The following is a 14908-nucleotide window of genomic DNA, read 5'->3' on the forward strand; positions in this document are numbered from 1 at the left end:
TCTGACTGTATGCTAATGAGATGGCGTGTTTAGTGAAATTGTCTGACTGTATGCTAATGAGATGGCGTGTTTAGTGGTCTGACTGTATGCTAATGAGATGGCGTGTTTAGTGGTCTGACTGTATGCTAATGAGATGGCGTGTTTAGTGAAATTGTCTGACTGTATGCTAATGAGATGACATGTTTAGTGGTCTGACTGTATGCTAATGAGATGGCGTGTTTAGTGAAATTGTCTGACTGTATGCTAATGAGATGACATGTTTAGTGAAATTGTCTGACTGTATGCTAATGAGATGGCGTGTTTAGTGAAATTGTCTGACTGTATGCTAATGAGATGGCATGTTTAGTGGTCTGACTGTATGCTAATGAGATGACATGTTTAGTGGTCTGACTGTATGCTAATGAGATGGCGTGTTTAGTGAAATTGTCTGACTGTATGCTAATGAGATGGCATGTTTAGTGGTCTGACTGTATGATAATGTAATGACATGTTTAGTGAAGTTGTCTGACTGTATGCTAATGAGATGACATGTTTAGTGGTCTGACTGTATGCTAATGAGATGACATGTTTAGTGGTCTGACTGTATGCTAATGAGATGGCGTGTTTAGTGAAATTGTCTGACTGTATGCTAATGAGATGGCATGTTTAGTGGTCTGACTGTATGATAATGAGATGGCGTGTTTAGTTGTCTGACTGTATGCTAATGAGATGACATGTTTAGTGAAGTTGTCTGACTGTATGATAATGGGATGACATGTTTAGTGAAGTTGTCTGACTGTATGATAATGAGATGACATGTTTAGTGAAATTGTCTGACTGTATGATAATGAGATGGCATGTTTAGTGGTCTGACTGTATGCTAATGAGATGGCGTGTTTAGTGGTCTGACTGTATGCTAATGAGATGGCATGTTTAGTGGTCTGACTGTATGCTAATGAGATGACATGTTTAGTGGTCTGACTGTATGCTAATGAGATGACATGTTTAGTGAAATTGTCTGACTGTATGCTAATGAGATGACATGTTTAGTGGTCTGACTGTATGCTAATGAGATGGCATGTTTAGTGGTCTGACTGTATGATAATGAGATGACATGTTTAGTTGTCTGACTGTATGCTAATGAGATGGCGTGTTTAGTGAAGTTGTCTGACTGTATGCTAATGAGATGACATGTTTAGTGAAGTTGTCTGACTGTATGCTAATGAGATGGCATGTTTAGTGGTCTGACTGTATGATAATGAGATGACATGTTTAGTTGTCTGACTGTATGCTAATGAGATGGCGTGTTTAGTGAAGTTGTCTGACTGTATGCTAATGAGATGACATGTTTAGTGAAGTTGTCTGACTGTATGCTAATGAGATGACATGTTTAGTGGTCTGACTGTATGCTAATGAGATGACATGTTTAGTGAAATTGTCTGACTGTATGCTAATGAGATGACATGTTTAGTGGTCTGACTGTATGCTAATGAGATGACATGTTTAGTGGTCTGATTGACGTTTCAGCTCCAGGCAGAAGCCACGCCCACCACACACGTGAGAGCAGCATTGACCAGGGACCCGGGGCTCGAGTGACGTCAGACGATGAGTGGGATTCTTCTGACCTTGATGTCATAGAAGACCTTGACCTTGCCCTGCAGGTTGAGGTGAGCTAATGACGTGAGCTTAATTGGGAGCTTAATGTCGAGTCCTTGATAAAATGGCTACACATGAAACGCTCTAGCTGTGACCTAACGCACAATACATTATTACTAGCCTATAAAGTTAACTTTTCTAGATGTACGCCTATTCTAAGGTAGGATTGTTGCTACAGTGATCTAACGTACTACAAGTGATTGAGCTGGTTGCATTAATGTTGATGTGCAAATGATTTCTAGTCGAAGCTTCATTCGTTATTACTTATTTTATTTTATAGAAACAAAGGATGTGTCAGAACAAATTGTTCATCTTTAGAATTTGTTGCTTTGTAATGTTAAGTCTTGGATGTGATCTTGGTTTTTGATGTTTCTGACCGTCTGGATGTGTTTTTGATGTTTCTGACAGCCTAGATGTGTTTTTGATGTTTCAGTCTGACCGCTACCCGGGTGAGCAAAACATCCTGTTCAGACGAGGACATGAGGACACATGGCAGGACATTGAGAGTCTGAAGGACGTCCACTCCGGGTCTCTCTCAGACAACAGCCAGCACAGCTCAGACGTCAGCGAATACGTCATGGACTACACGACCTTCTTGCAGCAGACTCGTGACGTCACCCACACACTGAACCACGTGACCACGCCGGAAGAGGAGGAGCCGGTGATTGAAACAACGGTGGAGGAGGTCGTCACGGATTTCACCTCACAGCAGAAACCGAGACAAATAAGTCACGTGGGTACGGACGAGATTTACTCACAGGTCACGGAACTGACAGGTAAACGCACGCAGTCAAGCGTAGCGTCCAGTGTTAGGTCAGCTCCGATATACGCCACGGTGAATAAGAGCAAGAAACACGAGACCAGTGCCAGAACAGGAAGTGACGTAGTGGTGCCAGACAGAGTGAAGGAGTGGCCAGACGAGGAAGCAGCCGACAGGGAGATCCTGGCGTCACAGATTGAACAGCTCGAGGCCAGGAAGTCCCATCTGGGCTCGTGGGAGATCACGAAAGCCGCAGGGATAACTGTCAATGGGGTGTCGGTCAACGGGACTTCGGTCAATGGGACATCTTCCTCGGGTGAGCAGTGGTTCTGACGTGACTGGTGTGTGCGAATGATGCATGCTTCAGTGTATGTTTGTGTGAGGGATGACTGGGTGTGTGTGAGTGATGCATACATCAGTGTGTGTTTGTGTGTGTGGTGAATGCCTCAGTGTGTGTTTGTTTGAGTGTTGAATACTTGAGTGTGTGTGTGTGGTGAATGCATCAGTGTTTGTTTCTGTGAGTGATAAATGCGTTACTGGGTGTTAATTGAATAATATACCTGGTATATGGAATGTGTTTTACACCCACTATGTCCCTCACTAAAGTGTTCCCTGTTTCGACCCCCCCCCCCTCCCACACCCACAGCCGCCTCAGAAGTTTCGTCTGACGACACAGACCATCGGAAAAATGGGACGTGGTCGTCCATAAAGAGCCGGATAAAAGGAAGTTTCCGGATCAAGGGATCTGGCTACAGTAAGTTGTTTATGGTCCGGTTCAAGGGGTCGGGTTACAGTAAGTTGTTTATGGTCCGGTTCAAGGGATCGGACTACAGTAAGTTGTTTATGGTCCGGATCAAGGGGTCGGGTTACAGTAAGTTGTTTATGGTCTGGGTCAAGGGATCGGGCTACAGTAAGTTGTTTATGGTCTGGGTCAAGGGGTCGGGTTACAGTAAGTTGTTTATGGTCCGGATCAAGGGATCTGGCTACAGTAAGTTGTTAATGGTCCGGTTCAAGGGATCTGGCTACAGTAAGTTGTTAATGGTCCGGTTCAAGGGGTCGGGTTACAGTAAGTTGTTTATGGTCCGGATCAAGGGATCTGGCTACAGTAAGTTGTTTATGGTCCGGTTCAAGGGGTCGGGTTACAGTAAGTTGTTTATGGTCCGGATCAAGGGATCTGGCTACAGTAAGTTGTTAATGGTCCGGTTCAAGGGATCTGGCTACAGTAAGTTGTTAATGGTCCGGTTCAAGGGGTCGGGTTACAGTAAGTTGTTTATGGTCCGGATCAAGGGATCTGGCTACAGTAAGTTGTTTATGGTCCGGTTCAAGGGGTCGGGTTACAGTAAGTTGTTTATGGTCCGGTTCAAGGGGTCGGGTTACAGTAAGTTGTTAATGGTCCGGTTCAAGGGGTCGGGTTACAGTAAGTTGTTTATGGTCCGGATCAAGGGATCTGGCTACAGTAAGTTGTTAATGGTCCGGTTCAAGGGATCTGGCTACAGTAAGTTGTTAATGGTCCGGTTCAAGGGATCGGACTACAGTAAGTTGTTAATGGTCCGGTTCAAGGGATCTGGCTACAGTAAGTTGTTTATGGTCCGGTTCAAGGGGTCGGGTTACAGTAAGTTGTTAATGGTCCGGTTCAAGGGGTCGGGTTACAGTAAGTTGTTTATGGTCCGGATCAAGGGATCTGGCTACAGTAAGTTGTTTATGGTCCGGTTCAAGGGGTCGGGTTACAGTAAGTTGTTAATGGTCCGGTTCAAGGGGTCGGGTTACAGTAAGTTGTTTATGGTCCGGATCAAGGGATCTGGCTACAGTAAGTTGTTAATGGTCCGGTTCAAGGGATCTGGCTACAGTAAGTTGTTAATGGTCCGGTTCAAGGGGTCGGGTTACAGTAAGTTGTTTATGGTCCGGATCAAGGGATCTGGCTACAGTAAGTTGTTTATGGTCCGGTTCAAGGGGTCGGGTTACAGTAAGTTGTTTATGGTCCGGATCAAGGGATCTGGCTACAGTAAGTTGTTAATGGTCCGGTTCAAGGGATCTGGCTACAGTAAGTTGTTAATGGTCCGGTTCAAGGGGTCGGGTTACAGTAAGTTGTTTATGGTCCGGATCAAGGGATCTGGCTACAGTAAGTTGTTTATGGTCCGGTTCAAGGGGTCGGGTTACAGTAAGTTGTTTATGGTCCGGTTCAAGGGATCGGGTTACAGTAAGTTGTTAATGGTCCGGTTCAAGGGGTCGGGTTACAGTAAGTTGTTTATGGTCCGGTTCAAGGGATCGGGCTACAGTAAGTTGTTTATGGTTAGGGTCAAGGGGTCAGGCTACAGTAAGTTGATTATGGTCCGGTTCAAGGGATCTGGCTACAGTAAGTTGTTTATGGTCCGGTTCAAGGGATCGGGCTACAGTAAGTTGTTTATGGTTAGGGTCAAGGGGTCGGGTTACAGTTAGTTGTTTATGGTCCGGTTCAAGGGATCTGGCTACAGTAAGTTGTTTATGGTCCGGTTCAAGGGATCGGGCTACAGTAAGTTGTTTATGGTCCGGTTCAAGGGGTCAGGCTACAGTAAGTTGATTATGGTCCGGGTCAAGGGATCGGACTACAGTAAGTTGTTTATGGTCCGGTTCAAGGGGTCAGGCTACAGTAAGTTGATTATGGTCCGGTTCAAGGGATCGGGTTACAGTAAGGTGTTTATGGTCCGGATCAAGGGATCTGGCTACAGTAAGTTGTTAATGGTCCGGTTCAAGGGATCTGGCTACAGTAAGTTGTTAATGGTCCGGTTCAAGGGATCTGGCTACAGTAAGTTGTTAATGGTCCGGTTCAAGGGGTCGGGTTACAGTAAGTTGTTTATGGTCCGGATCAAGGGATCTGGCTACAGTAAGTTGTTTATGGTCCGGTTCAAGGGGTCGGGTTACAGTAAGTTGTTTATGGTCCGGTTCAAGGGATCGGGTTACAGTAAGTTGTTAATGGTCCGGTTCAAGGGGTCGGGTTACAGTAAGTTGTTTATGGTCCGGATCAAGGGATCTGGCTACAGTAAGTTGTTAATGGTCCGGTTCAAGGGATCTGGCTACAGTAAGTTGTTAATGGTCCGGTTCAAGGGATCTGGCTACAGTAAGTTGTTAATGGTCCGGTTCAAGGGGTCGGGTTACAGTAAGTTGTTTATGGTCCGGATCAAGGGATCTGGCTACAGTAAGTTGTTTATGGTCCGGTTCAAGGGGTCGGGTTACAGTAAGTTGTTTATGGTCCGGTTCAAGGGATCGGGTTACAGTAAGTTGTTAATGGTCCGGTTCAAGGGGTCGGGTTACAGTAAGTTGTTTATGGTCCGGTTCAAGGGATCGGGCTACAGTAAGTTGTTTATGGTTAGGGTCAAGGGGTCAGGCTACAGTAAGTTGATTATGGTCCGGTTCAAGGGATCTGGCTACAGTAAGTTGTTTATGGTCCGGTTCAAGGGATCGGGCTACAGTAAGTTGTTTATGGTTAGGGTCAAGGGGTCGGGTTACAGTTAGTTGTTTATGGTCCGGTTCAAGGGATCTGGCTACAGTAAGTTGTTTATGGTCCGGTTCAAGGGATCGGGCTACAGTAAGTTGTTTATGGTCCGGTTCAAGGGGTCAGGCTACAGTAAGTTGATTATGGTCCGGGTCAAGGGATCGGACTACAGTAAGTTGTTTATGGTCCGGTTCAAGGGGTCAGGCTACAGTAAGTTGATTATGGTCCGGTTCAAGGGATCGGGCTACAGTAAGTTGTTTATGGTCCGGTTCAAGGGGTCGGGCTACAGTAAGTTGATTATGGTCCGGTTCAAGGGGTCGGGCTACAGTAAGTTGTTTATGGTTAGGGTCAAGGGGTCGGGCTACAGTAAGTTGTTTATGGTCCGGTTCAAGGGGTCGGGCTACAGTAAGTTGATTATGGTCCGGTTCAAGGGGTCGGGCTACAGTAAGTTGATTATGGTCCGGTTCAAGGGGTCGGGCTACAGTAAGTTGTTTATGGTTAGGGTCAAGGGGTCAGGCTACAGTAAGTTGTTTATGGTTAGGGTCAAGGGGTCAGGCTACAGTAAGTTGATTATGGTCCGGTTCAAGGGATCGGGCTACAGTAAGTTGTTTATGGTCCGGATCAAGGGATCTGGCTACAGTAAGTTGTTTATGGTTAGGGTCAAGGGGTCAGGCTACAGTAAGTTGATTATGGTCCGGTTCAAGGGATCTGGCTACAGTAAGTTGTTTATGGTCCGGTTCAAGGGGTCGGGTTACAGTAAGTTGTTTATGGTCCGGTTCAAGGGGTCGGGTTACAGTAAGTTGTTTATGGTCCGGATCAAGGGATCTGGCTACAGTAAGTTGTTTATGGTCCGGTTCAAGGGGTCGGGTTACAGTTAGTTGTTTATGGTCCGGTTCAAGGGATCGGGCTACAGTAAGTTGTTTATGGTTAGGGTCAAGGGGTCGGGCTACAGTAAGTTGATTATGGTGTAGCAAATAGACAATACGTTTACTTGGATATTAACCGATATTTAACAGCAATATTTTATTTTATCTCAACAGAAAAACGATCGTCTATTCCTTCGTCTGATGGTAAGCAAAGATAAGTTTATAACTGACTGAAAAGATAAGTTTATAACTGATTGAAAAGAAAAGTTTATACTTTACTGCTTTCTTCCGTAGTGATTAAAATAAATTTATACTTTACTATCCTAACATATAAAAGGCCATGTGCGCTCTTCTCTCTCTCTCTCTCTCTCTCTGTCTGTCCGCAAAATATTTTCGCCGGACATCACGTCAGAATCGGCAGCGATATATGGATACCTTTATACGGACTTTTGTTGAAAATAATATGTTAGATGTTTTAAATGTATAACCACAATTTTATTTAAAGAAGAAAAATAAAAAAAATAAAGGCGTATTCAAATGTAGAGAAACAGTATTATTTATGCAACCGGAAAAGTGTTTAATTTTGGGACAAGAACGCATTTAACAATGGCGTCGCTTATTGTTTACACTAAAAAAAAGAGCACGAAACTGATGACGTCATCTTCCGAGTTTAGAATACAAAGAAATGAACTATTTCATTCAAATATGATTTAGAGCTATGTACGCTATGAAATGTATACAATACGATTTTCTCGGCCTAACTTAAAAAAATTATTTTATCTATTTGGATTCTAGATCTAGAGATTCTAGATCTAGATATTGATCTAGATCTAGATATTCTAGATCATCTAGATCTAGAGATTCTAGATCATATAGATCTAGATATTCTAGATCTAGATCTAGATGATCTATAAAGCTAAGTTGTCGGGTGCCCGATAGGGCACTTCCCGGCGCCGCAGGCGCTTCGAATTTGGCAGGATCCTGCCTTGGGTCGACAGAACACCGGGGCCGGTTGGCCGAAAAGTATACGATGAGGGGGTCAAAACTGACCTCGACTGACCGGCGCCTTATATGGGCGAATTAATTAAGCATTCAAATTCTCAATGTTTTCGAAAGCCTAAGCGAAGATGGGCAGCATGCCTAGTCTAATATATATAGCTCAATTATGTATGTAAAAATACATATGTTTGTCGTTGACATACTTCAATGGATTAAAGTGTTAGAATATTATCGTGCGCATTTGTCTAAATTTAAGAGTTAAAAAATTAATATTGAAAGTTTTGGGAAATAATTTTCATTTATCAAACTGAAAGTAATAATTTTCGGCATGTTCATTAAACACAAATTTTAAAAAAATATCATCTTTTACAAAAATTCAAAGTATGTCTTTATTTAGTCCTATAGCACTTACTTCCCTTTGATAAATTAGGAAAACACAATTACTTCCCTTTATAAAACCATTGCATTAGTGGAAAAGAATTTACTTTTTATTACTTTGTTTTGGTGTTGGGAAAAAAAATAATTACATAATTAGCGGGGATTGATCAAGTGCAAATGTAGGTATTTTACGGATAAGCTATTAAAATTGTTCATTAAATTGAAACAGGCGCGTTCGTTTAAGTGAGTGCAAAAGACTATGAATAAGTTGGGGTACTATAGTCGTTTATTAAGCTAAAACAGGCGACTCCGATGGGTTTGCGTTAGTGGTTGCGGTTTGATTTGGTTCGTTTTTGTTCTTTCTTTTTTCGTTTTTGTTTGTGTTTTTTTCTTTGGGTTTGTATTTGTGTTTTGGTTGGTTTTGCGTTTGGATTTGGTTTGTTTTCGTTTGCTTTTTCGTTTTTGTGTGTGTTGTTATTGGTTGGTATTGGTGTTTGTGGTTGTGGTTGGGTTTGTTGTTAGGTTTTTGTTTTCGTTTGCTTTTTTGTTTGTTTTTTCTTTGTGTTTGTATTGGTGTTTGTGGTTGTGGTTGGGTTTGTTGTTAGGTTTTTGTTTTCGTTTGTATTTGTAATTGGGTTAGCGTTATGTTTGCGTTTTGTTGTTTTGGTTTTGGTTGGTTGTGGTTTGGGTGGGCAATGCCGGGTTTACGATGATTAATAAACACACAGGTAATGGTCTTTAACAGAAAGGTTTTTCACAGAAGCCAGAGCAGGGCCTGGCCGGGACGGCTAGTTTTATATATAAGTGGCAAAAGTGAGTTATTCCTGATGTCGCGGAAATGTAATCTTCGATTTCAGGCATCGATCTTATATAACAAAAACGATTTTGATATGACACGTTATAACTTACACAGACGTGTTTATCGTTAAAAATTGCGAGCTGTTTAATTTTTTCAGTGTTTTCAATCGAGAAGAGCAGCATCAGTTCCGGTTCGTTACGTCAGAAGGGCGTGTTTGAGCGGAGCTTCGGCTCGCAGATCCTCAACACGTCGAGCGAGAGGTACAACCTGATGGGGATGTTGGAGGATCACGCCAGGATTCTACTCACGGAGGACGAATGTAGGGCGGTCATCAGGCACATCCATAGTGTGAGTACCAATGGGGTGTCATATGAGGGATGTTATAGGGGTGACACACGTGGGATGTTATAGGGGTGTCAAAAGTTGGCTTTTAGAGGGGTGTCAAAAGTGAGCTTTTAGAGGGGTGTCAAAAGTGAGCTTTTAGAGGGGTGTCAAAAGTGAGCTTTTAGAGGGGTGTCAAAAATGAGCTTTTAGAGGGGTGTCAAACGTGAGCTTATAGAGGGGTGTCAAAAGTGAGCTTTTAGAGGAGTGTCAAACGTGGGCTATTAGAGGTAATTTGTTCTCAAAACTTTGCCAATACAGTTTTTAAATCAAAGTTCATCTAAACTCCTTTCATTACCATGGCAACAAAGTTTATCTAAACTCTTGTCACTAAGTACCATGACAACAACGTTTATCTAAACTCTTGTCTTTCAGTACCATGACAACGTTTATCTAAACTCTTGTCTTTCAGTACAACAAAGTTTATCTAAACTCTCGTCTTTCAGTACAACAAAGTTTATCTAAACTTTTGTCTTTCAGTACAACAAAGTTTATCTACACTTTTGTCTTTCAGTACCATGACAGCAAAGTTTATCTAAACTCTTGTCTTTCAGTACCATGACAGCAAAGTTTATCTAAACTCTTGTCTTTCAGTACCATGACAGCTACTTGTATCTAAACTTTTGTCTTTCAGTACCATGACAACAAAGTTTATCTAAACTTGTGTCTTTCAGTACCATGACAACAACGTTTATCTAAACTTTTGTCTTTCAGTACCATGACAACAAAGTTTATCTAAACTTGTGTCTTTCAGTACCATGACAACAACGTTTATCTAAACTCTTGTCTTTCAGTACTACAAAGTGTATCTAAACTCTTGTCTTACAGTACCATGACAACAAAGATTTGGAACGACTGATCCAGCTTCTCCTGGAGATTCTAGACACAGACACTAAACGGTCGCTACTCGATGACGTCAGGTATGTCGTCTTTGTATGCTTGGTTACCTTTAATTATTATTTATGGGTCATTACACGTTTGATTGTCTTTTAGTCATTATCTGTGGGTTATTGCTATGTGAATGTAGCTTTTCACTAAACTTTTCACTCTGCTAGTATTTTACCATCGCTAAAGGCTGTTTATAAAAGTGTCGATATGAAAGACGGTTCATAGAACTACACATTTTAGAACATTTGTTATTGGGACTTCTATAAAAATGAAAGATTAGATCATGACACAAACACATTTTTTCCTCCAAATAAAATTAAGGATAGTCTACGTTATATGTGCATAAAAATTACGATAAAGTCTTATGTACGTGTACACAACAGTTACAGATAAAGTCTAATGTATGTGTACATTCTCAGGCGTGTTTTAGCGCCAAGCCACATCAGTCGCTTTGACTCCCTGCTCACCGGGTTTCACAACAACATCCTACACATCTCGCCCAAGTCCAACTCTGAGAACATAGCTGGTAGGTAGATCTTTTTTTTTTACTGCTGTATTAAAACATTCGCACATCCACTACTGTCCAACCCCAAGTTTAAATAAAATCACATCGCTGGTACGTAGATCTTTTTTTTTTTACTGCTGCATCCTAAGGTTCACGCATCCACTACTGCCACATGTACGTGTCTAATTATAATTAGACAATTAATTAGACAAACAATTATAATACAGATGGATAGAAATGAAATGTCAACAGCTAAAAAAACTTTTAATAAATTCACCCCCCCCCCCCTCTCCCAAACTCTAGCCAGTATTGAGCTGTTTTTAAACTTGCTTTAAGCCTATTATAGTTTGGTTGGGTTTTTTTTTTAATGAACCTTTTTTGTGTTGTTGTAATTTCCAATTGTTTTCAATGTCCGAATGTGTTACAGACAGACGACCTCTGTCAGCTCCTGTCAAACCTGCCAGATCAGGTCATCAGACCAACGGTAAAACTGGGTTTTACGACTTGACGTCACGACACCACGAAATGACCAATCGAGTCCCGTCTTTTACAGGTCATGACCTTAAGGGAACACGGGATCAACTGGAAGCGTAAGTCTGGGAACCGTTGGTCAAGTTGGTGTTTGGTTTTTTGGTGTTTGGGTGGTTGATGTTTGAGTTGTTGGTGTGAGGATGAGTGCTGTTTGGGTGGTGTGTTTGCTTGGTTGTTATTCGGTGTGGGGGGGGGGGGGGGGCTTAGGGTTATTGGTGTTATGGTAGGGGGTCGGCGTGGTCGAGTCGGTAAAGCTCATGGTTGCTAAAGTCTCGAGTTCGAACACTTTGGCAGATGAGGCTCAATATCTTGTGACAGCAACCCATCTGGGAGAGACAACTCCAAAATCAAACAACTGCTGCCTTGTGGTTTGTTCGTAGTTGGACAAAGGCTATGGAGGCAAATCCAAAAAGAAAAGCAGGCTGAAATCGGAGTCAACGGCCTTTACGCCGCATAACAAGTTGACACGTAACGCTTAATTGTGTTGAAGGGAATCCCTTTCAAAACTAAAATTAGGAACGAAGAAAAAAGGGTTGTGGTGGGTGTTGTTGGGGGTAATGTTAGAGTGTTTGGTTTTAAAGTGGTGGGTGTTTGTTTGGTTGGTGTTTGGGAATTTTGTGGTATGGTAGATGGTTTTATGGTGTAGCCTCTAATCTGTAGCAGCTGACAACATGTCGTTAGTCTGTAGTGTGTACAAGCACCAGAGCCTCAGCAATCGTCTCATGTCAGCCATCTTTGTTTTGTTACAGGGTTATAATCGAGGACGATGGTGAGGTCAATGACCACCCAGTACTTAAAGAAAACGAACAGATAGTTTACATCTCCAAACACAAAGTATTTCTAGGTAAGTAACTCACCTCCAAACACAAAGTCTTTCTAGGTAAGTAACTCACCTCTAAACACAAAGTATTTCTAGGTAAGTAACTCACCTCTAAACACACAGTATTTCTAGGTAAGTAACTCACCTCTAAACACACAGTATTTCTAGGTAAGTAACTCACCTCTAAACACACAGTATTTCTAGGTAAGTAACTCACCTCTAAACACACAGTATTTCTAGGTAAGTAACTCACCTCTAAACACACAGTATTTCTAGGTAAGTAACTCACCTCTAAACACACAGTATTTCTAGGTAAGTAACTCACCTCTAAACACAAAGTATTTCTAGGTAAGGAACTCACCTCTAAACACAAAGTATTTCTAGGTAAGTAACTCACCTCTAAACACAAAGTATTTCTAGGTAAGGAACTCACCTCTAAACACAAAGTATTTCTAGGTAAGTAACTCACCTCTAAACACAAAGTATTTCTAGGTAAGGAACTCACCTCTAAACACAAAGTATTTCTAGGTAAGTAACTCACCTCTAAACACAAAGTATTTCTAGGTAAGGAACTCACCTCTAAACACAAAGTATTTCTAGGTAAAGTAACTCACGCTGCATCTGTATACTGCCCATCACCCTAATATATATCTCCAAATACAAAGTCTTTCTAGGTAAAGTAACGTATTTCTAGGTAAAGTAACTCACCCTGCCCATCCCACTAATACAAAGTGCAAGTGTGAAAAAAATATATTTATGCAATATATATTGATGTAAATACATGTGTTCTGAAGTGCTCCAGTTCTTGTATTCCAGGTCTGGAACTAGAGGGGGGCAGAGATGGTTCGGGAGATCATCCCATCAGGATTAAAAGTGTCGTGCCTACAGGAGCAGCATCAGACGACCAAAGACTCCAGGTACTGCTTTCATTTGAGGCGAATCTACAGGGTCTTACATGTTTGAAGGGTTAGGGTTAGAATAAGGGTTAGGGTTTGTTTTAAGAAATCCGCCAGTCAATGTAACTGAGTGATTGGGTAGCATATTTGGTTCAGTCAGGAATACGGTTAGGCTATATCTAGAGTCTTTGTTAGGATAGGGATACTTGTAAAAAAAAACAACTAGTAATGAATAACTCCAGACTATCCATTGATAAGTAAATCGCTAGATAATGAGTAGCTGTTATTGTTATATGCTTTTAAGTCAATTATAAATCATGCGTTAAATCAAATGGGTGTGTATTGACTGTGTTTACCTGTTCCACTATGTTATCCCCAGCCAGGTGTAGAGGTGACCTGTGTCAATGGAGTCTCTGTGGCTGGTATGAGCAGGGAGGAGGCGACCAACCTCTTACAGAGAGCCTTCAGTCGCAAGAAGCCAACAAACCTTGGCATTCAGATTCGGCCTTGACACGGCAAACCTTGGCATTGATATTTTACCTTGATCATGCTGCTCAGATTCAACCTTGATATAACAAACCTTGGCATACTAATTCGACCTTGGCACGATACCTTAGTACCGATTGACGGTACTAAAACTTTAGATAGATCTATGTGTTCAGAGAGTATGGAGCAACTCGGTACATTTTTCAACTGTACCAAGCTTAAGGTCTGCAAGCTTGCTAAGAAACATGGAACCATTTCAGAGGCTTTGCTAAGAATTGTGGAACATTATAGGAAGGTGACTGTGCATGGTAAACACACTACACAAGTGGGTTACACTTTTTAGCGTGAGGTATGATTGGCTGACTAAAATAGACAATTTCTAAATTGAACGACTGTAGTTATTTGTAATTTCACATTTTCGATGCTGAGCATTGTATACAAATTGTGAATATTTGTAGTAGAGTTTAGTTTTGAATTAAAATTTTATTAGAGCGTGTATAAAAATTAGCTAGAGCGTTAATTGAGAAAAAGAATGAAATAGAGAAAATAAAGTAAAATAATGACTAATCTCTAACAATAATTCGAGTCTATGTATAATGACACTATTGATGGCAATTTTGTTGTTTTGTTTTGATCTAGCTTTTCGTCAAAAAGAGATGAAGTCTGAATCCTGATTTGTTTTTGTTCAAAAAGATTTAAACCATTGTAAATGTGAACATTTTATTATTTTGTTCTATCCTCAACATATTTGTATTTGTATCAAAGCTTCATTTTATGCATTAGTGTTAGATATATTTGTTTTACAATGTTTACATTACATTGATCCAGTATGGGCCCATGTATAAATTATTATAATTGATATTAAAATTCTACAATATTAGGCTACTTTGTATCATTTATAAATTATCATATATGCAGCTTTTTTGTGACCCTTCTTGATCTCATGCAGTCACGTATGTTATTAAACAAGCGTAGGCTTACATAATATGTGGTCTCGTGTGTGGTTAAACATACTTAAACACATCACTTATTCCTGCAAATAAGTACTTGTTAGAAAAGAGTTAGAATATATTCAATGTGATATTTGACTGTATAAATTTTTATAAACATGATGGGAACTTTTATGTCATGCATTCTTCCAAATCTATTGATATAAATAAAATTTCGCTTTATTCCATACAAATGTTTTTTTTTTTCTTTTTTGTCGAACACCAAACGAGCTTTATAACACCTAATATGTAGCTAACAAATGGATAAGAAGAGATTTAATTGTAATATTTGAAAGTTTGAAGTTGTAGCATAATTAAAAGTTCAAAATGAAGAAGAAAAAACACAATAATATATTTGACATTATGACAAAGGCTAAGGAAGCAAATCCAAAAAAGAAAAGCAGGCTGAAATAGGAGTCAATGGCCACATTGTCGCATAACCTGTTGACGCGTAATTGTATTGGAGGGGATCCCTTCCAACACTAAAATAAGAACGAAGACGCAGA

General features: G+C 40.9%; 1 protein-coding gene across 1 annotated transcript in view; it reads left to right on the plus strand.

The window, feature by feature from the left end:
* LOC131943776 (uncharacterized) overlaps positions 1 to 14584 on the plus strand; it is a 31552-nt gene extending 16968 nt beyond the window's left edge. Inside the window, exons 7-17 of the mRNA XM_059304050.1 lie at positions 1507 to 1646; positions 2069 to 2711; positions 3042 to 3149; positions 6905 to 6934; positions 9064 to 9254; positions 10116 to 10207; positions 10595 to 10701; positions 11108 to 11270; positions 11961 to 12055; positions 12848 to 12948; positions 13307 to 14584. Of these exons, the coding sequence (XP_059160033.1) occupies positions 1507 to 1646; positions 2069 to 2711; positions 3042 to 3149; positions 6905 to 6934; positions 9064 to 9254; positions 10116 to 10207; positions 10595 to 10701; positions 11108 to 11270; positions 11961 to 12055; positions 12848 to 12948; positions 13307 to 13438 (1802 nt within the window). The 3' untranslated portion in view covers positions 13439 to 14584. The remainder of the gene's footprint in view (positions 1 to 1506; positions 1647 to 2068; positions 2712 to 3041; positions 3150 to 6904; positions 6935 to 9063; positions 9255 to 10115; positions 10208 to 10594; positions 10702 to 11107; positions 11271 to 11960; positions 12056 to 12847; positions 12949 to 13306) is intronic.
* The last annotated feature ends 324 nt before the right edge of the window (positions 14585 to 14908 follow it).

Source organism: Physella acuta, unplaced genomic scaffold (assembly GCF_028476545.2).
Source record: "Physella acuta isolate Inbredline_101_S28 unplaced genomic scaffold, ASM2847654v3 ptg000466l, whole genome shotgun sequence".
NCBI lineage: Eukaryota > Metazoa > Mollusca > Gastropoda > Physidae > Physella > Physella acuta.